General features: G+C 38.1%; 1 protein-coding gene and 1 pseudogene across 2 annotated transcripts; one reads left to right on the top strand and one right to left on the bottom strand.

Annotated features, from left to right (window-relative positions):
* Positions 1-1496: 1496 nt before the first annotated feature.
* Positions 1497-19882, bottom strand: LOC110824933 (ATP-dependent protease La (LON) domain protein). 2 transcript variants are annotated; one of them, XM_088207838.1, is made up of 10 exons: positions 19557-19882; positions 12370-12485; positions 12196-12273; positions 11814-11926; positions 11641-11706; positions 10710-10811; positions 10042-10612; positions 4863-5068; positions 4564-4727; positions 1497-1918 (listed from the first exon to the last, which is right to left on the bottom strand). In XM_088207838.1, exons 1-10 carry the CDS (start codon positions 19700-19702, stop codon positions 1783-1785), a joined length of 1698 nt encoding a protein of 565 aa, XP_088063964.1. In that variant the 5' UTR covers positions 19703-19882; the 3' UTR covers positions 1497-1782. The 2 variants fall into 2 exon arrangements, with proteins under 2 accessions (XP_088063964.1, XP_088063966.1); XM_088207840.1 differs by lacking the exon at positions 1497-1918 and having other exon boundaries at positions 4614-4727; positions 4868-5068.
* LOC148252911 (5S ribosomal RNA) lies at positions 8565-8683 on the top strand (annotated as a pseudogene).
* Positions 19883-21199: the final 1317 nt, after the last annotated feature.

The following is a 21199-nucleotide window of genomic DNA, read 5'->3' as shown; positions in this document are numbered from 1 at the left end:
TTAAGGGAAAAAAAAAAGGGAAGAAGAAAGAGAAAAAGAGGGAAAGAAAAATATAAAGCCAATTAAAAAAAAAAAGTGTAAAAATGAAAAGAAAGATGGGAGCCCAAAATTAAATAAGAAAGAGAGATCCAATTTCCTCATTTAGCCTTTTCCAATATGTTAGCCATCCAGAAACAGAGAAAAGGCCTTAACCCACCTGCCTTAAAACACCCAAAACAACAAAGAGACAGAAGAGAAAGGGGAAAAGCTGGGAGACGATGACAGAGAGATTGCTTTTGATGTTACACTGACGAGAATGAGAAAAGCAGAGGGCATATGGTTGGTGGGGAAGGGGCTGTGTTAGCTCGCTATTGGGGTTTCCTATTCTCGAAACTTTCAACTATCAGAAAGCGTGACGAGTTACGATGGTTTGACGCTCGAGGATATTGTCGAAAAAGGAAGGGTTGAAAAGCTGTGTTTTGGACTCATTTGGTTGGCATGGTGCCGAAGAGGGAAGAAGAGAAATTCGATGGAGACTGTTTGATGCTTCCAGAGGCCTAGAATTCAGAGGACGAGAAGGGCAAGGAGCTTAATTTCTTTTTCTCTGCTGAGTATTGGCATTTTGTCCAAGGAGGGATATAGAAGTGTGACTAAAAGGGGAGTTGTGTTTCGGAGTGAAAGGGGGGGAAAGGCACGGTTGAGGGAAGATTTCCTGGGGTTCGGGGTGTGACGAACAAGTAGGCCAAGTGCGAGAGGAAAGGGTTCTCAAGAGGGATTTTCTGGGAAAGAGAAGGATAAGGGCTGTCGGGGATTGAGGGACCAAGATAGGGGGAGGCTCGAGTGTCAGAAGAAAGGGAAGATTTTTTCCGGGAAAGTTCGGGAAAACAGTAGAGAGAGAGAGGTTGAAGCGAAGAGGTTGATTAGGGAGTAAGAAGAGTAACAGAACAGATCAGGATGCTGTCACTAAAAAAGAGTACATAATAAAAGAACAATCAATCAGTGTGTAATAAATTAACTAGAATGGATTAAGAAATTAAATAAGAAAAATGGCACTTGACACTGCAATTATTTGTGAAATCTTCAGCTTAATGCACACTTTAGATGATAATAACAATAATAAGAGTACTTTTTGAAGCCACATTCCATGGAAAAACTTCTGCCTAGACTAGATTAACAAAGCATTTGCTAATTTCAACAACGAGCATGTGATGCTCGTTCCGGGACTTGCCTTCCCTGAGCTCCTTGTTGCATGTTTCAGAGTCCCCACATCACCAACATCAATTCATACCATCTTGTTTCCAAGTGAAGCAAATAAAAACTTCCCTTCCCACCCCCTACAATATAACACATACATGATTGTTATTGGCAAAATTGGGATGTTCCTTTCAACATTACAGGCTGTCATCCAACTAAATTTCTGCATGAGCTTTTCTTGCCTTGTCCATATTGAGTTCTGAGATGAAGAAACTTACCTCCAAATCATATTTTTATCACCATAATTTCAAGACCCAAAATCATGGCATAAACGAATGAGGTGTTCTTTTTACTTTCTTGTTTCAATTACAACTTCTCATTCACAGGGCTATTTTTCAATTACACAAACTCCCTTCCACCAATATACTGCCACTTTGGTTTATATGTGCTCCAAATCTCAAGTCTGTGATCGAGGACTTGGGGGAATAAGCAAACTGTTCGTTTAGATAATTGGAGAATCTGTACCAGTTCTTAGCAGTCATATATACATACACATAAAAGTAGGGATCATTACAGTATTAACTTGGCCAGCAGGAAAACCGGGCAATTTTAGTGGATATCATCAGAAACTTGGGAACTTCTTATTGCCCAGAATTCTTCAGGCTTCAAATTCTTCTTTGTGCCTGTGAAAAGCCATCCCAATTGTGTTTCACAAGTTGCACAATTTGCTATTGTCCATGCATACCTGAAATTGGAAATTCACAAATTATAATCCAACATGACCCTTGTTACTCCAACCCAAAACTCACAAAAAAGCAGTATTACAACATTTTGACAGTTTATGAAACCAATATCTAAATTCTTTAAATAACTTCTCAGTCAATCACTTAAATATTGAAATTTGAAGGTAGTACTGTTGTCAAACAATTTCACTATCAACGTGACCTTCTATTTTACTCGTTTAAAGCTCTTCCCATCATCTATTAATCATCTCCAACTACCACAAATCTCAAGAAGAGTCAAATTCAATGCAGACATTTTCGAAGGCTCTCCCCTGCCAGCTATTAATCACCTCCATTTACCAAAAATCCAAGAAAAGTAAAACTCAATTCAGAGATTTCAAAATAGGGCAGGCCACTTGATGCAAAACCAAGTCACAATGAATAACAAGTTCATTAAAAATTAAATCTATTACGTTGCATATAGTCCAAGTCTATCATATTCTCATTCAATTCCTAGCTGTTATTATAAATATGATAGGATTTAATCATAAATTACATATTTGATACCTAATTAGGCAACTCAAACTTGTATCTTCAATTTCGCAATAATAGATATATATTCCTACTTGTGAAGATAATAGGAAATTTCAGAACAAAACTAAATATAACACTTGAGAGTTTCATATATCACACGGAAGAAGTCTTCAAATGTCACTCTTAAAAAGTTTGGTTATCTTACAAAACCCAAAATAAAAGCAAATATCAAGAACAGTTCATTGAATAATTGAACAACTTTAAAAAGTGACATTATGAAGGTCATGACAGTGCTTCCTAAGTAACATTCTGCACATATGATTAGACTAGGACATATTAATTTTGGCCATACCTGAAAATAATTTGTAGATAAGTAAAAACAACTAATCTATTTAGAAGACCTAACCCAAATTCATTCTCCATCATCCTCCATTTTCTCCAATCAACACTAGGAAATTAATACTACATGATTAGGAAATTTACTATAAAGGAAAACATAAATTACACGCTAAAAAATTAAATTCCTAAACAAGATAAAATCATAATACTAAAAGTCCTAATTTTGGCCATACCTGACAATAATTTGTAGATAAGTAAAAACAACTAATCTATTTAGAAGGTCTAACCCAAATTCATTCTCCATCATCCTCCATTTTCTCCAATCAAGTTTTGAAGTGTCGAAGTATCCAATAACAAGATTTTGGAGCTTTCCAAGAAAATTTTGCTAAAAATTTGCACTTGCTCATTCTCACTAGAGGCAAAAACAATGAAGAAAAATAATTGGTTAGGAGCATAAAACACCATAGGTAAAAGAAAATCAATTATGAATCTCCAAAGGTTCAATTGTTGGTTTAGTTCCTCCAAGCATTGAACTTCTGTAGAACTCTCTTTAGGTGAAGGATCTTGAGGATTCTCAAAATCTTCTCTCAAGAAAACAAGGTAGAGCTGTTTCTCACTCCAACAGGTTCTATCTCTTTATTTTCTAACTAAGTGACAGCTGTTGTGGAGTTTGATATCTACACATCAATTCTCTCTCTTCCCAACCTATCTCTCTCTCTATTTCTATCTCTTGTACCTACCTCGCCAACTCGTCGAAGCTAATGTCCAAGGCTCATGACGATCTAATTCAGTTATATCTGTTTTAAATGGGAATAAAACATTGTGGTTTTCCTTGCATATTTTGACTTATTTCATATTTCAAGTAATTTTAGTTCAGGATATTTAATTTCAGTGAACTTCCATATTTGCCTAGCTAGAACAGTAGGCAATTTAGTTTATCAAATTTTTTTTTTTAAAAAAAAAGCATCAAATTAATTGGGTTTGATATTCTCTACAAACTTGGATTACTTCGACATCAATTAATTTTAGATTTGAGTTTCAGGTGCTTCATTTCATTTGGCTAGTTCAGCGTAGTTGTGTCAGGTTTATTGGATTAGAGGTTCTGCTATCTCACAGCAATACAATTCAATCTGTTTTCCTCAAATTCTTTGGGGCTTAAAAATCCTACAAGCCTCCAACTGCGGTTATTTTGCCTACTTCAAATTCAGCTAAATCTAAATAACACCTAGGATTTCTTAGGCATCACATCTAAAAAGTTTAAGCATCATTTAAGAGTTTTATTGGTACAAACAACCAGAAAAGTAAGACGCTTTCAAAGTATTTCATTAAATAATTGAATTCTGTTTCAAAAAATGAAATTACAAAGATATCTATAATGTTTGTTAAGTAATCTTCACCAAACAGGATAAACCTATAGAAATACTAAAACAAATAATATTGAAAATACTACTCCTAATAAGATAGGAAACTAATAATAATAAGATTAGGAATAACTATTCTTAATAAAGTAGAAAATGCTACTAACAAAAATAGGAAAACTAGATGCTAGAAAGAATAAATCAAACTATATAACAGATTTCTAATTAGTAGATATCTCATATTTGATTCTGATTTCTAATCTATTTAGGCAATCTATAGCTATCCTATTTTGCATCTAAAACTCGCTTAAGACCTCAGTTATTAATACCAACAATATATAAAATGACAGAAATCGAGGTAATTAAATGAAACTGTCTTCAGAGAAAAAATAGAAGCTTCATAAAGTCTATGAAAGAGTCATAGGTTAAGCCCATACCCAGGAAACCAACTATATTCTTTACTTGGTCTACCCAAAAGGGCTATGCCTTTTGCCTTTTGAAGAGTCACTATCTCATGCACAAAACCGTGCGCATTCACATAAGCACCAAGAGGACCTTCACTAGACATCACCATCATATCACTCCTCTTTGCAATAACAGTCTGCAAAAAGTATTTATTTCAAAAAATAAAACAGTCTGCATAAAGTAAACACATAAAATAATAAAATCATTATTAGTATCAATATTGTAAAAAAAATGGACGGAAACAAACTGACTTAAGGAAGTACATTTTAACCTTACAGATTTTACATCGAATACAATCAAAGCTCTCAAGCAACTCAATTTCCCGCTTCAATCTATATGAAACTCCATCAATGTCCAGAAGTTCCTGCCTTGTTCTTTCAGATACCGGAATTTTACTGGCAATATAAAATGACAGAAGATCAGGTTTCTTCACCAAAGTCTCCACATTAGGTGCCCCAACTATCAGCTTCCACAAACCTGTAAATTGTTAACACCTAACCGTTAGCATCGTTAAGAGTAAAAAGGGCACATGCCAACAGGTCAAACTCTCATTAACTCGCTCTCTCAACAAAAAAATTCAATCAAAGCAAAAAGATAAACAGGTTGGAAGAACGTTCAGCAAGCACTTCTTGCTTGTGGCAAGTGATTGGGGTGTGAGAAGGCTATGGTGCCTTCTCCAACCAGAAGGTTCCTGGTAATTAAAAGGAAATTTTTTCACATCGGAATTATTGGTTGGAAAGGTGATGATTAGAAGGTGAGCAAAAATGGGATAGGCTATTGTATGTCAATCTTGTTTTGGGATGAGGAGCTGGAACAGTTGCTTAGAGCATCGCATGAGTTTTACAGGAAGGAAGGGATTTTGGCTGCACAGCATAGTGGGGAAACAACATATTCTGTCGGTGGCCATGGGAGACAATGAGGGTGGGAAGTTTCTCATTTTCACAAAGAAAAAGGGGATGCTCGAAGAAGAGTATACATTCCTGAAGGTCCTTAAACGAGTGGATGGTGGAGGATGATAATGGTAATGAATGTAGTGATGGAAAGAACTTCTAGAGCTCCATGGGATTAAATTCTGAAGAGTTTGAAGAAGGGAGTTGAAACCAATCCTATGGTTCCCACGGGTAATCCAAAATGCTCCCTAACTGTTGCTCAGAGTGGAGAAGCAGTTTGCTGATCTAGCGAAGGAAGGAGGAGAGGTGAGGCGAGTAGGGAAGACAAAATCTGAATCTAGGGAAGGTCGAGTGAAATTCAAATTTCAAAACGCAACAAGGTTGCGTCATTTTAGCTGGTTTACTCAAAAGGTTGGGCCTCGATTGAGGAAGCTCAATGTTACCCCACATGGGATGGTCGGTTCTTCTGGTGGGCCGATGAAGAAATTTTTTGTGGTTGGAAAAGGAAATGAGTCAGTGGGAGTAGGGTTAGATTCAAATGGCAATGGAGGCCGTCAACTCAAGGAAGGAAGCAAAGCCCAAGCCTGAGAATCAGGAAGAAAGAAAGATCACGTGCATTTCCATGGAGTCAGAAAAGGAGTCAAAATTAGCTCCAGCTAGAAGGACAATGACAGAGAAGAGGGTGAATGTAGTCGACTGGAGGAGTAAGGAAGAAAGGGCAATTTTCTCATGGTGATGGAAGAGGATCAGGTTGGAGGTTCCAGTCAGAGGCGCCCAAGGTGGAGGATGCATTGCCTTTGGTTGTTGCCCAGGGGAGAGATAAGGGACAGGTATACATTGGAGCAGAGAGGATTAAGGCTGATGAGAAGAAAGAGGGCAGTTTGCAGGTAACAATTTCCAAAGGTAAGAACAGAGATGGATTTAGTGAGGATGAATTTTCAAATGGGTCATCAACACTTTCCAAAAGATCAGGAAACTGCTTGGAGTGATGGGCTTGAAGGGCAAGTAAATTGCTCAGGAAGATCAAGAGCAGGAATGAAACATCAAGCGCAAAAAAAACAGAATTTCAGCCTTAAAGGAGAGACAATGCATGGATATGGCTAGGAAGTTGAAAAATTTGCAAACAACAATTAACTTGAGAGTCCAAGAAGGGGGGGAAGAGGGAAGAAGGAATCTTCAATTTCAGCCTTATGTTAGGTCGCATAATTTCATTTATGAGGAGTTTGAATAACTCCATGAAGATGGCAGTTATTAAAGGACATATGTTGAGATGGAAACAAGATGTAATTTATCTTCAGGAAATAAAAATTGATTATTTTTGGGACATTTAGCACATAGCATGTGGAAGGGAAAGAAGTTTTAATCAGGAGTTGCCAGCTACAAAAGCAGCAGGTGGGTTAGTTGTTTTATGGTATGAGAACAATTTGAAATGCTTTGTCATTTTCAAGAGAGACCACTCCATCTCTATTTGTCTGAATTTAAGGGGAATAGTTGGTGTTGGATATCTATTGAAGTGTATGGTAAAGGAGAGAGAAGGGAGAGGGAGAAATTGTGGAGTGTTAGAAGAGTGTAGGAGGAGGTGGCATCATACATGGGTTGGGGGAAAGGGATTTTCATATGGTTCTTAGGATTTTGGAGGCTTCTATGTAGCCTTTCTCTAGAATATGAACTGAGTTCAAAGCCTTATTGAATAGATTGAATCTTATGGATTTGCCTATCTCAGGAGACAAGAGGACTTAGTCAAACCGAAGAACTAATCCCAGTTCCTCTAGAATTAGCCATCGATTTCTTTTCAAGTTTGGATGAAAGAGCTATTTCAGAAGCTTCTTCATAGTATAGTTTCCAGTCATCTCCCCTTTTGCATTGACTCAGATGGTATTAAATAGGGCCCTAGTATATTTAGATTCAAGGACAAGTGGTTATAGAAGTCGCGTTTTCAAGATAAAGTCAAAGAATGGTGGGATGGTGCAATAGTTGAAGGAATACGAATTTGCAGGGCGGCTAAGAAGATTTTAACAATCAAGACAAAAATAAAACAATGGAGTAATGACACTGGGGGGGGGAGAGGATCAAGAAATGCAAGCCCTATTCCAGGAGATACAGAGACTTGACAATGCGGATGGGGAGGTTAGCTTAGCCCCACAAGACCTTGAAAGAAGGGAGAATACCAACCTTGAATCAGTCGAATTTAAATGAAGGAGATTGTTTAGAGAAAAAAATGAGAGCTAGATGGATCAACAAGGGAGATAGAAAATACTAAGTTCTGTCATAGCATGGCCAACCATCATATTAGACTCAACTATATGCAAAAAATTGGAAATCGAGGTAAAAATTCTCTCCTTGGTTCAGATTTCGATTCTAAACCCACCTGTGGCCAAATAAGAGCCAAAACACCGGCCAATCGGTCGGAAAACACCGCCGAACCTCAGCTACCGCGGGTTTTCTCAGTTTTTGCCTCCGATGAGACCATTCCTGATTCCCGTTCAATTTAATTTTTCCACCATTGTGACCAGTGTTCCTTCCTCTACAGATTGATTGAAGCAAAATACCAAATCGCGACTCGATCCGGAGGAGCCGCCGCACCGGAGAGCCCCGCAGCCGGTAAGTCTCGATTTTTTATGTTTTTCGGCCCACTGAGGGCCTTACGTGTGTTTTCTCGTAGGAACTGGTGCTAGTTTGGCTGAATTCGGCCAGAAACGGTTGAAAACAGCCAACCCGAGGCGGATCGCCGCTGCAGGCGGCGGCGCCGTCGTCGGAGCACGGCGCAGCTGCCGTGCCGAAATTTTAAAATTGGCCGAGTAGGCCGCAGTTAAGGGTTCTTGGGCGAGAGCAGTACTAGGATGGGTGACCTCCTGCGAAGTTCTCGTGTCGCACTAATTTTTTTTCAGACAGGTCATTCTACGTTACGCGCGACTGGAACTATAGTCCGCTGGTTTATACGCAGATGTGAGTTAAGACGCAGGGACATTTTAATCGATATTAGAACGAGAAGGAGAGGTGCAGTGTGAACGCACAAGGAAACAAATGATGGGAGGGGGGAGGGAAGGATAAGGAGTGTATGTATTTTCAGCACAAAATGAAACAGGTGCGATCATACCAGCACAAGTGCACCGGATCCCATCACTACTCCGCAGTCAAGTGTGCTTTGGCGAAAGTAATACAAAGATGGGTTACCTCCTGGGAAGTTCTCGTGTTGCACCAATTTTTTTTTTCAGATGGGTCGTTCGACGTTACGCGCGACTGGAACTATGGTCCGCTGGTTTATACGCAAACAAGGCCCATAAGGTGAAATGGCTGTGGAAGGTTTATGAACAAGTAGGACAGTGTTTCGAAGATGATGATTGCAGCTAATTCAGTACAAAGGGAAGGATTGGTTTGTAAGGATGCCTGGCTAATCATCCTTATGGTGAAGGGTTGTGGAAGGAAATTTTTATGGGAAGAGAGAAGTTCCAGAAGTGCATTAAGTGAAGGGTTGGGACAGGGAACAACAGAATTTTGGGCATGATGAGTGAGTAAATGGAAGAGTGCTCAAACTCCAATTTCCTCATATTTTTGCTATTGCTCGACACAAGGAGGTCATGGTCAAGGATTCTTGCTGTGGATTATCAGAGAATGGCCCATGGATTGTGGAGATTCAAGGAATCTCAACGAGTATGAATCACTTCTACTGGCCCCTTTCCAAGTATGTTCTTCGCCTGAAGTGGCAACAAGAGAGTGCATTCTAACCCTGACAAGTTGATCAGGAGGGGAAGAATCTTGGTTAATGGGTTTTTTTGTGCACAAGTGATGCAAAATCTTTTAACTATATTCTCTTGTGGTGTCTATTTCCTTATCAGATGTGGACTTTAGCCTATGATTTTCTGGGAATAAATTGGATGATGGTCGGACCAGGGAGAGATGAGATTCAGGATTAAAAAGGAACACATAAAGACAAGAGCTTCTCAAGCTTTATTCCTTTGACCACTTTTTGGGTCATTTAGAGGGAAAGAAGCAGAAGACTTTTGAGGGTGTATAGGCTAATTTTGATAGATTTAAGGAAACATGATTCGAAACCCGAAGTTTTTGGATAAAAAGGTCATCCTCTTCATTCTTGTGAAGCTCTAGAGGAATTCATAAATATTTTACTTAACATGTAACTATTTTATATATGGGTTCGTACTCCATCGGTGTTTGTGAGTATATGATATTTTTAGTTCAAAAGGAAAAGGGGGAGACAACTTTCAAGGGAATCATAAAAGTGAAACAATCTCCCTAATTTTGGAAATGAAAAATAGACAAAAACACAAATCAATATTTCATTTGACCCAAAAGGAAATTGAAATGCAGTGATAAAGTAATTTCCAAATTTCGAGTAGCTTTAAAATCTACCTTTTTGAATGAAACAGCATTGACCTCTTTTCATGACCCTTTTTTTTAAGATTATGGCTTCTGTGATGAAGTCTAGATTAGACATTAAACTCACAGAACAAAGAAAAATGCACCACAGTAAGAAAATAATTCATAGCAAACACACTTAAGCTATTAACTTTCAGAAGGGAAACTTGAGCAGAGCAAAAGTACCTGCTGCTCTTTGAGCAAGATAATACGAATCATACATTCGATATACCCAAAATGGCCAAAATGCTTTTGGAACTCTACGAAATTGGTTTAAATCAGCAACTTTCTGAGAGCTTGTTGACCCCTCCCCTCTGTGACATCTTCTTTGTGCCATGGAATCCTTCCTAATTTCTAAGCCAACATCTTCGATTTGGCTGTCATTATCAAAAAGTGATGATCTACGGGATGCAGAGTTGTTCTGACAAGATCGGCTAGATTGAATATCTGATTCACTAACCCTATCATCATCACTGCTTGTTAATTCATCCATCATGTCATAGTCATAATAGGGATCAACCACAGAATGGTGAATTCTCTTCTCTGTTGGTGAAAGTGCACTTTCAAAACTTTCCTCTGACCCAGCTTCAGACTCATCATCTCTACCTCCATACCCATGTGATGAACCACTAGAAGGTGGCAGCATATGTGAGTGACGGTGGGCCCTCAAGTTCCTCACTGGGCCCGATTTCCCACATGCATCCTTAGGGATCTTTAGTGGCACATCTTCCTCAATAATTTGAACCTCTCCGCAAGGCTATAAGAAAATGTGCATAAAAATCAGCCTTTTATCACATAACAATAGCCTGCTACTTGGATTTAAAAAAAAACTAAAAACATTAAACTATTCCAACCGCTCCTCCTTCATCAATCCAACGGCGCCTTAGGCGAAATCGTTGTTGGCCGCGAGTAACCAGATTCAATGAACCATCCTCCAAGTGGCGATACTGCCGAATCTGCAAGTAAATGCCAGGGTGCATAGGCTACATAATGAACATTAAACCAACTACAACTGTTCTTCCCAAAAATACTAGTTTAACAGTGTAATTATCAAGGAACAAAATTAAGGAATCTCAATTCTCACCTAAAAAGCAAAAGTCACAACTGTAAAGTTCTAACTTTTAATCATAATATCTACCACAAGTGAACCACAAGCACAGGGAAATTTTTGAACATTATAAAGCAGAAACCAAGCAAAGAGCACAAAGAAGTCTGTAAATGAAAACACCTTTGAGGACACTTGCCAAAAAGGATGGATGCAAAATGGATAAAAATTTATTTCCCTTCCTAACAATAGATAAAGCATTCGACATACTATAACCAATAACTTTGTTATATCTGGTTCTAAGAGATACAAAATCATCAAACAAGATCTATTGTCCTTATCTTGTTAAATCAAATTTAAACTCTCTGACATCCCACCAGCTTCACATGATCTTCTTATACAACAAACTTCTGGGAATAATCAAATTGTTACATTCCATATCTATTTTGCAGCAGCCTAGAGTAAATTTACCAAACAAAGAGGCCATAACTTAGCAATCCCAGGAACTATCATGTCCCATAGTAATTTAATAAATCACCCATTTTGCATCAATATGTGAAAATCTAATTAGTGCTAATACAATTAATACGTATATCTTACAGAGATCATGAATGTGACATTCAACACCTAAATAGTACTCAAATGGTAATTTGTCAACTCTCTGACTTTGAATAAACATCTTATATCCTCATTAAGTTTCCTCTCTTTTCCCCCTTAAGGACAAGATCGAGAAACTACACCTCTGCAGTTGTCCCTGTGATTGCAAATCTTGCTCGTGCACCTCCATAATCCCTATAAACACGAACCTAAAAAAAAAATTAAGACTTTTAAGCTTTCTAACAAAAACAAAGAAAAGAAAAAAGTGCTATAAACAGAACAAACAAAGAACAGAAATCAAAAGAAGTTAACTTACCACACCTATGGTATATGGAGCATCAACTTGAGTCAATGCTCTTCCAACAGCAGCTATAAAAGTGGCTTGGATAACTCTGAGAGGAAGAATAGCCTCCGGAAATAGAACAACCCCTGACAAATATTAAACAGTACTGCCGGAATAAAATTTGAATGGTCATAACACTACACTTGCAAGAACGTCAATTGCATAGCTCTCATAAGATTTTTTGAGAAATTGCCTTCATAAGATTCTGACAGGATGCAAAGAAGATTTGAAGTATTCGTTAAATATATCTAGGACATGAGGTCTATGCTGAAAAGAGATGCATTGGTATACCAAAAGCTACTGCTGGTGAACCTAGAGATGATATGTCATCCCCAGACAGGCAATGCTCAAGTACCTTCAAGATAGAATAGTGGGAGCTTCAAGATCGTGCCACCATCCAAGAAAGACAATCTGTGGTGAGTATCTTCAACTTCTGTTGTAATAAAAAAAAAACAGAACACACAATCTCAGATACACTGGTAGCATCGAAGATATCAGAATAGAACAGCACAGGAGATAGGATTCATACCACCCAGATATGTATGTAACGAAGCCACAGCAGGATTAAAGGTCAATGCATCAGATGTCAATACATCAGATGTAAATGCATTAGATGTAAATGGACCAGATGAGTATGCACCAGTTCTGTCCATACCAGACGCCATAAAAATGTCAGCAGTTTAGGATAAAATAATATCTCAGAGAAACAATAGACCCATTGATTAACCTTCAGTTCTGTTTTCTATATCTTCTCCAATATAAGGAAATGGAACAACTACACGTTCCCTAGCAGTACAAAGGTCATGCCGCACCCAAAAGAAAGCCCCAAAAATATTGAATGTCACATCCTCAGCCAAATTGAGGGCATTATTCTGTCCTAATCTTAAATGTGCATATGATCCAACAGATTTATTTTCTTTACACCAGCTCTCTCAGCAGCCAAATATATGGTTCAACAAGTACGCAGAATTTCAGTTGGAGTGTCTGTCTGTGCTACTTGATATCTGTCAAATCAAGTAGCTTATAAATTAAACCAGACAATCATACTAAGAGGATGTTTGAAATTACTTATTTGCTTATAAGCACCTCTAAGTATTTTATTTCAATCTCCTTATTTGATAATTTTTTTTTATAGATAAAAGAGTAGAAAAATATATTAGAGTAGGCACCAAGGGAGTGTCACCCATGTACAAAAGATTTACAAATCTAATCTACAATGAAACCAAAATCATCAAGGTTACAAAGGTGGTGTCCCAATAATGTGGACCCAAAAAAATGGAACCTTATTTGATAACTTAGAAAACATCATACTTTTTTAAAGAAAAAGATATATTGTACTTGTAACCAATTTACTTAGGCATCCTAACTTTTTTAGATTCTTTTTTTATCTAACCAATTTACTTAAATATCCTCTACATACTCACTTAAAACTAATAACATATATAATAACATAAATTATAAGAAATTTGTTTTTTTTTTCTGAAATACAAAATGGGAAATTATAAGATGTTTGTAATAAATATATTTCTTTTAAAAAAAATAACTTCTTTTTATTTCATAAAAAATAGAGCACCATTGCACCATTAATCTCTCTCTCTCTCTCTCTCTCTCTCTCTCTCTCTCTCTAACCATCCCACCTCTCTTCGACGGCCTCAAGTCGGCCATTGGGGCCGACCATAGTGAACGGGAACATGAACCAAAACGGACAAAAATTCCTAGTAATTGACAACAAGTCTTTCAATTAAGCCAGTGAGGGAAGGAGGTTGGACGGATTGAGAATTTGCGAGAATGGGCAAGGCTTTAGAACTACGATATCCTTAGACAAGGTAGAGGTGGAATGGTTACTGAAGGCGTTAAAGGATTTTGGAGGAAAGGGGGTACCCCTTGGGCTAAGCATGTCATTGGTCAAGGGCACAAACTTTAGATATCGTTTGGAAGTAACAGGAGAACCTTATATCTTATGTTATCTATGTTGTGGGGCAGGAATGCGAAGAGGACCTTCATCCCAGAGGGAGAATAGGAGAGGGGGTGATGATTATTCATGATTGCGGCATTCAAATTTGCGAAACAGCCAGTTGTAAACCCTGATGGTAGAGCATAGACAAAGAGGGTTGCTGGACAAGAGGGAAGATCAGGACAGCCTTCTAACAAGAAAGCCTTATATTTTATGTTATCCGCACTGTGGGGCAGGAATGCGAAGAGGATCTTAATCTCAAAGGGAGGACAGGAGAGGGGCTAGTGGTTATTCATGATTGTGGCATTCAACTTTGCAAAACAGCTGGTTGTAAACCCTAATGGTAGAGCGAAGACGAAGAGGGTTATCTGTGCTATGGGGGGCTAGTGGTTATTCACGTTTGGAAGTAACAGGAGAGCCTTATATCTTATGTTATCCGTGTTGTGGGGTAAGAATGAGAAGAGGATCTTCATCTCGGAGGGAGATAAGGAGAGCGGCTGGTGGTTATTCACGATTGCGGCATTCAAATTTGCGAAACGGTCAGTTGTAAACCCTAATGGTAGAGCAAAGACATAGAGGGTTTCTAGAAAAGAGGGAAGATCAGGATAGACAACTCTGTAGAAAGCGGCCTTTAAATGTCCACATTGTGTGGTGCCCATTCGTTTTTCGATGGAAGTTGGAGTACCAAACTCCTACCCGACGGCACTTCAATCGGGAGGACAGTAGGCGTTATGGGTAGGGCAAACGCGACCCAAGAGGGAGTGGGGTCGGATTGCACCAAAAAGCCAAACAAAGAGGAAGGTCTGAAATGCAAAGGGAGTAAGTCGTTTTGATCCTTGAGGCTCTTTCAGGCTGAGACGAGCAGGCCCAGGGCATAAAGTTAGTTTTGGGCCCAATGGGAAAAGGAGATTCACCCAAGTAGAGAACAAGAAGTGGATCGCAAAGCCTAGCGTGAGAGAGTTGAAGCCCAGTAATAGCAGGCCTAAATTAAGAGGCTGGTGGAGACCCATGGATAGTATCCATACCCGTGGGGAGTCATCGGGTCATAAGGACCCAATGTGCAAAATTTCCCAAATCGAAGACAGAGACGCGGGTGAGAAGGTGGAGGAGAAGGAAGTGGATTTGATGGTGAAGGTGTGTGACGAGAAGGCCGTCGAAATTAGATGAAGCCCCTTGTCCCATTGAAACTGAGCGAGAAGAGAAGGAGGAAGATAGTTGCGGTGTCGAGTTCACAAGGGCCAACGACAATAATGGCGGTGAGTTGGCAATGGTCCTAATGGAGAAGGCATAGGTGATTTTTGTGGAGCCGAATCTGGACATTGAAGAGATTCTAACTATGAGCTTGGATGCCATTGACCTGGTGGACAAGGAAGGTGAAGGGAGCTCTCTATGGATATTACAGAATGTCCAGAGGTTCAACAGAATGATGGGGGTCTCTCTTGAATGTATGGAAGAACGGGTATTTACTTTTTTCTCGAAAATTGAAAGGAGAGCGGTTAAATAGAAGCCGAGAGTGGTAGTGACTAAGGGGAAAAAAAGAAAGGTGTGGGTACTCCGAGAGAGCTAAAGAGACTAGAGTACTCTGTAAACTATGATGGCCAGATGAAGGAGGGGAAGAAGGAGGGAGGATTTAGAATCTTATTTTAATGATTGGTAAAATAGTGTCATGAAATATAAGAAGAATTAATGATAAGTGTAAACGCCTTGTTCTTTGGGGGTGTTTATCTAAATGGAAGCTGGATGTTGTATGCCTTCAGGAATCTAAAATAAAGGATTATACTGATGATGTTTTGAAAAGTCTATGGAGAGAAATGGACATGGGGTGGTAGGGTATCCCGACTAGGGAGTCGGATGGGAGAATTTTAATTATGTGGAAGGAGGAGTAGGGATAATGAAGGGGAAGACCACTATGTCTTTTCTATTTAAGAATTGTAGTAGTGATGAGTGGGATTTCACAGGGGTGGGGGTACTGTCGTAGGAACAGCGAGAAGAAGGAGATTTTGTGGAAGGCGCTAGATGAGTGTAAAAAGAATTGGGGAGAGAATTGGATTGTTTTGGGGGAGGGGATTTTAACATGGTCTTAAGAAAGGAGGAAAGGAACAACGCTAATTTTTCCACTAGTTGTGCGAAGAAATTCACTGAGCCTGTGGATAGGTAGGGTATGTTGGATTTACCACTGGTTAGGGGCCGTGGACTTGGACCAATCAAAGAGACCATCTCTCTTGCTCCCAGATCAACCATTTTTTTATTCTATTGTAGCTTGCAGGTGTATAACAAAAACTATTGCAACATCCTATGTCAAATCATTTCCCAATATATCTTGAATCTGATGGCATCTAATGGGGACCTATTCCATTCTGATTGGACAACAAATGATTGAGGGTGGATATATTCAGGGTTATGGTAGGAAGAAAAGTGGAAGAGATTGAATTTTCACGGTAAGGCTAGCTTCCGGATCGCCTGTAAGTTGAAGGCGCTGAAAGATGAGAACAAATTGTGGACCAAGGAGGAATTTAACAATCTAATGAATGAACTTGATGAGCTGGATAAATAGGAGGGGGTGGAAGGGTTGGATGCTAGGGAGAGGAAAAAAGGAGATCCTCTAAAGGTAAAATTGGCCAGCATAATCAGTATAGAGGAGGTTTCTTGGAGATAGAAATCTAGAGAAAAGTGGTTAAAGAAAGGGGAACGCAATATAAAGTACTTCCATGTTTTGGCAAGTCACAGAAGGAGATGCAATTATATGGAAGAATTCTGGCTTGATGAGAAGCTAGTCAAGGGTAATAATGATATGAGGCAAGCTGCTCGGGACTACTTTTCTGGTTTGTATATGGAAGATTGTGGAAGAAGGCCTAGACTAGATGGGATGCATTTCAAAAGGCTGTCAGATGCCAGTAGACAGTTATTAGCGGCAGATTTTACTGAAAATGAGGTTCTTGAGAGCCTAAAGATGTGTAATAGGGACAAAACTCCTGGACCAGATGGGTTTAACATTAAGTTCCTACGGGAATTCTGCCATGTAATCAAGGGTGATGTGATAGATCTATTTAGGGAGTTGCACGATTCAAGTGAATTTGTGAATTCTCTAGACACAACTTTCCCTTATTCATATTGCAAAGAAGAATGCAGCCAAAGATATCAAAGATTTTAGACTCATTAACCTGGTGGGATGCATCTACAAACTTATTGCTAAAGTTTTGGCTAGAAGACTGCCGGGGGTTTTAAGGTAATTGGGGAATGTCAACATGCTTCTGTGGGGGGAAGCAGATCTTGGATGCTGTCATAGCACCGAATGAAATGGTGGATGAGTTGGTGGCAAGGAAGGAGGGGAATTTATGTAAGCTTGATGTTAAGAAGGTGTATGATCATGTTTGTTGAAATTTTGTTGAATACATGTTGGAAAGAATGGGTTTCGGGCAGAAATGGAAAAAATGGATGCATACTTGCGACCTCCACTTCTTTTGTTGTCCTCATTAATGGTGGCCTGTCAAAATTTTTTATAACTTCTAGAGGGTTGCGACAAGATGATCCCCTTTCTCCATTATTGTTCATAATTGTTATGAAAGCTTTGAATGGTTTAATGACAAAAGCAAAGGATTTGCAAGTGGTGAGTGGTGTTACCATGGGCAGAGGAGACAATACTATTGAGGTATGACATCTTTTCTTTGAAGATGACAATCTAATTTTCTATCGGACGGAGGTGAGGAATCTTCTACATCTAAGGTGTGTTCTCTCATGCTTTGAAGCAGTTTTAGGGCTCAACATTAATTTAAGTCATAATTGGTCAAAATCGGTGAAACAAGGGATCGGGGTCGTCTTGCAAAGGTTATGGGGTGTAAAGCTATCAATTTGTCAATAAAATACCTAGGTGTTCCACTGGGGGGCAAAATACAAGAATCCGAGAACGTGGGAGCAATTGGTGGATATATGTGAGAAACGACTTGCAAGTTGGAAGAGAAATTGTTTATCTAAAGGAGGTAGGTTCACTTTAATCAAGAGTACCCTTTCAAATCTTCCCATTTATTATCTATCTACTTTGATGATTCTTGTGAAAGTTATAAGGAGAATAGTGGTCATCCAGTGTCAATTCCTTCAGGGAGATGAGGGGGGAAGAAGGAGGTATCACTTGGTTAAGTGAGAAATGAAAAAGCCTTTTAACCAAGGAGGTTTGGGAATTAAATCCCTTGTTGAGATGAAGGTTGCTCTTCAAGGGAATTGGTTGTGGAGATTTCTGAATGAGGATAGGATAGGATCTGGAGGAGGATCATTGAGGTGAGGTGAGAGGACCTTGAGGAGGGGGTATGGTGGAAGGATTAGCATACTACATGGGATGGTTTTATGGAGGAAAATCCTGATGGACTGGCCACACTTCAAGGAATACATTCAGTGGAAACTTGTAAAAGGTAATAGAATAAGATTCTGGTTGGATAAGTGGCTGGAAGGAGAATGTCTCATGAGGTGATTTCCAAGAATTTTTGCTATTGCACAGCCTAAGAAAATGGTGATAGAAGAGATGTATAGAGATATCAATGGCAGCACAAAATGGACGGTGAATGTCACTAAAAACCTGAATGATTGGGAAGTCAGTGACTATGAATCACTTTGCAATTCCTTGCCGCATACAGGTTAACTCCAACACTGATCAGATTCAATGGAAGCTGAAGCAGAAAAAAGATTTCTTTGTCAAATCGTACTATAATCATATTATGCGGACTGGACAGGGTAGGAGACATGATTTCCTGGCTCACCAAATCTGGAAATCAAATGTGCCCCCCAGAATCACCTTTTTCACTTGGGAGGCAAGTCCGGAATGCATTTTGACCATTGATAAGTTGATATTAAGAGTTTAGATTATGGTCAACAAGTATTATTTATGTATGAATGCAGCAGAATATTACAACCACATTCTTTTGTAGTATCCTACTACGCACAATCTATGGTGTATGATATATAGTCTCTTGGGGATTAATTGGATTATGGCGGGTTCAGTCAAAGAGGAAATTTGCGCTTGGGAAGGGTTATGTAAAAAGAAAGAGTTTGTAAAGATGATTCCATCGACCATTTTTTGGGTCCTTCGGAAAGAGAGGAAAGAAACAAATAGTAGAGCTTTTGAGAGCAAAAAGAATAGTAGGTTAAAAGATAGATAGCTTCGTAATTTTGAGTCTATTTTGTTAGGGCATGACTTTATTAGGGATGAGAATTTTAGGAACGTCATTAACACTAACACAATTTTAATTTTTTGTACATGGGTGGTACCCCATTTGGTACCCTATTAATAAATACTTCACACTTTTTACCTAAAAAAAATCATCAAAAATACATTACCACTAATTTTTTAAAATAAGAATTTATGCGTTTTAACTAACCAGGCAAACGCAGAACATTTTTTAAGCAGTACCAAACACTCTTACGTTAGTTAAAACTTACTTAACACCCTAACTAGCAGGACATCATTCGTTCAAACTTTCATTTACGTTCTAAGTAATTTCGACGCCATTCAACCCAAAGCACAAAACCATTAGTTAACAAGTATAAGACAAACAAAGAGAAAACTGAAACTCCAGTTGAAACCCAGAAAGGAAAGAAAATGTTTAATTCAACAAATGAATGCATGAATAAGCTAAAATCACTAATTTCAGCCATTACCACTCAAACGTAGCCATAGACAGACACAAGTAACAAATTCGAATTTCATAAACCCTAAGCACGGAATAAGAGACAAAAAATATAAAATAATCAGTGTGGGTATGAAGATTACTCACAGTGGTGGCCTGTAAGTGAGGTTGCGCTCTTCTTCTTCTGATTCCATATAGCCATCGACTTCTTCGATCTGCAATTCCTCGAATTCCAGCTCTCGAATCTGCTGGATCTGCTGCCTCTCTCTCTCCAGTATACTTTCTTCGTCCATTTCTCCGCCCCTTTTCCCTTTACGAGGGTGTTGTGTCGGGAGGTTTAGCTTTAAATGAGTTTCTGTTGGGAATTGAAGTGCGATTTATAGTGTACCCGCCATGGCCGTGATGTTCGAGGCGGCAAACCCGCGAGGATTTTTGTTTGTTTCCCCATTCTCAGTTTTTGTTCGTTTCGGTTAAAATATTTTAGAATAGAAAAAAAAATTATTAAATCAAAATACTAAACCGAATCGATTGAAAAATCTAATAAAACCGAAATTAAACCGGCTGAAGTTCATAACCAAAAGGCAACCCCAATCTTTTCTATTTTTTTTCAGCATTAAATTTAAAATATTATTATTTTTAGAAAAATCAAAAATGCTATTAGTGCATTTTTAATGGCTTTAATGAGATTTGAAATAAATGCTATAAATCTAAAATTGTGCAGTAAGATTAATGCAGTGTTTAATACATTTCAAATGATATAATATAGTTTTCCTAAATCAATTCGGTTGGTTTTTTTTACCTTTAAGATTTTAGTATGGTACTAATTCATCAAATCTCTTGACTCTAATAAAAAGAGATCATGATTGACAAAACAGATCATGTATTTGGTTCGATTGTATTATACTAGATTGTGAGCGATACTTATGGCCAACTTGTTGTTACAGTATAAACGCATAATTTATTTATTTGATTTTAAGGTCTTTCAAGATTATTTTTATCCATAATGATTCATTCATCTTTTATGTTATTACCTGAAACTCTAATTTTTCAATTGATCTTACAATTATATTTTGTTTTTTTTTCTCCAAGTAACTATATTGCCTCTAAGAAAAGTACAATAGTCTATAACAAATTTTTTATCTAGAGTTGATCATGCATAATTTGTATAAGTATAAACTACTAAAAGTAATTTTTTATTCTTTTTAAACATAATTTCTCTTTTTGGTTTAAGTATCATAATACTCTATAGGATGTTTATAGGTGCATTTATTCCGCATTGTGCATGAATTAACTTATAACCTTTACTGCATAAGTGACGTCCAGTCTTGTGTGGGATAAATAGATTAATTTTTTAACTAATCTCTGATACATTTCCTTATTTATTGGTGTATCTTCACATGTTATTCATAGTTTGTTATTAGGATCAATGGGAGTGTTAACTAGTTTGCATGCTGGATTGTTAGTGTTTTTTAGCATATTATGAATGTATTTTTGTCGAAACATAAAAATTTCATATTTAGAGCGGACAACTTCAATTCCCAAAAAATATTTCAACTTACTTAGTTCTTTGATCTCATATCCTTTTGTTAGACATTATTGTAGTGTTTTTTATTATTTTTCGTTCATTTCTTGTTACTACATTATCATTGGCTTATATTAAAAGCATTTTAACTCTCCTCATATTTGTGTGTTTTAAATGAAAAGAGTATGGTCTTTTTTATTCTATTAAATTCCAGATTTATCATAATCCTTAAAAATCTGTCAAACCATGCTCATGGTGATTGCTTAAG

Source organism: Carica papaya, chromosome 7 (genome assembly GCF_054855325.1).
Source record: "Carica papaya isolate Zhongbai chromosome 7, ASM5485532v1, whole genome shotgun sequence".
Lineage (NCBI taxonomy): Eukaryota > Viridiplantae > Streptophyta > Magnoliopsida > Brassicales > Caricaceae > Carica > Carica papaya.
The sequence above is the reverse complement of the archived record's forward strand: the minus strand, read 5'-3'. Positions and strand labels throughout refer to the sequence as shown.

What these genes read in the sequence shown, in the direction of transcription:
- LOC110824933 (XM_088207838.1), bottom strand. Translation starts at nt 19,702, where the DNA reads ATGGACGAAGAAAGTATACTGGAGAGAGAGAGGCAGCAGATCCAGCAG. An exon ending in CTCCATATACCATAGGTGTG is followed by an intron (nt 11,707 to 11,813) that starts GTAAGTTAACTT and finishes TTTTTTTTTTAG; the next exon opens with GTTCGTGTTTATAGGGATTA. An exon ending in GGATTGATGAAGGAGGAGCG is followed by an intron (nt 10,613 to 10,709) that starts GTTGGAATAGTT and finishes ATTTTCTTATAG; the next exon opens with CCTTGCGGAGAGGTTCAAAT.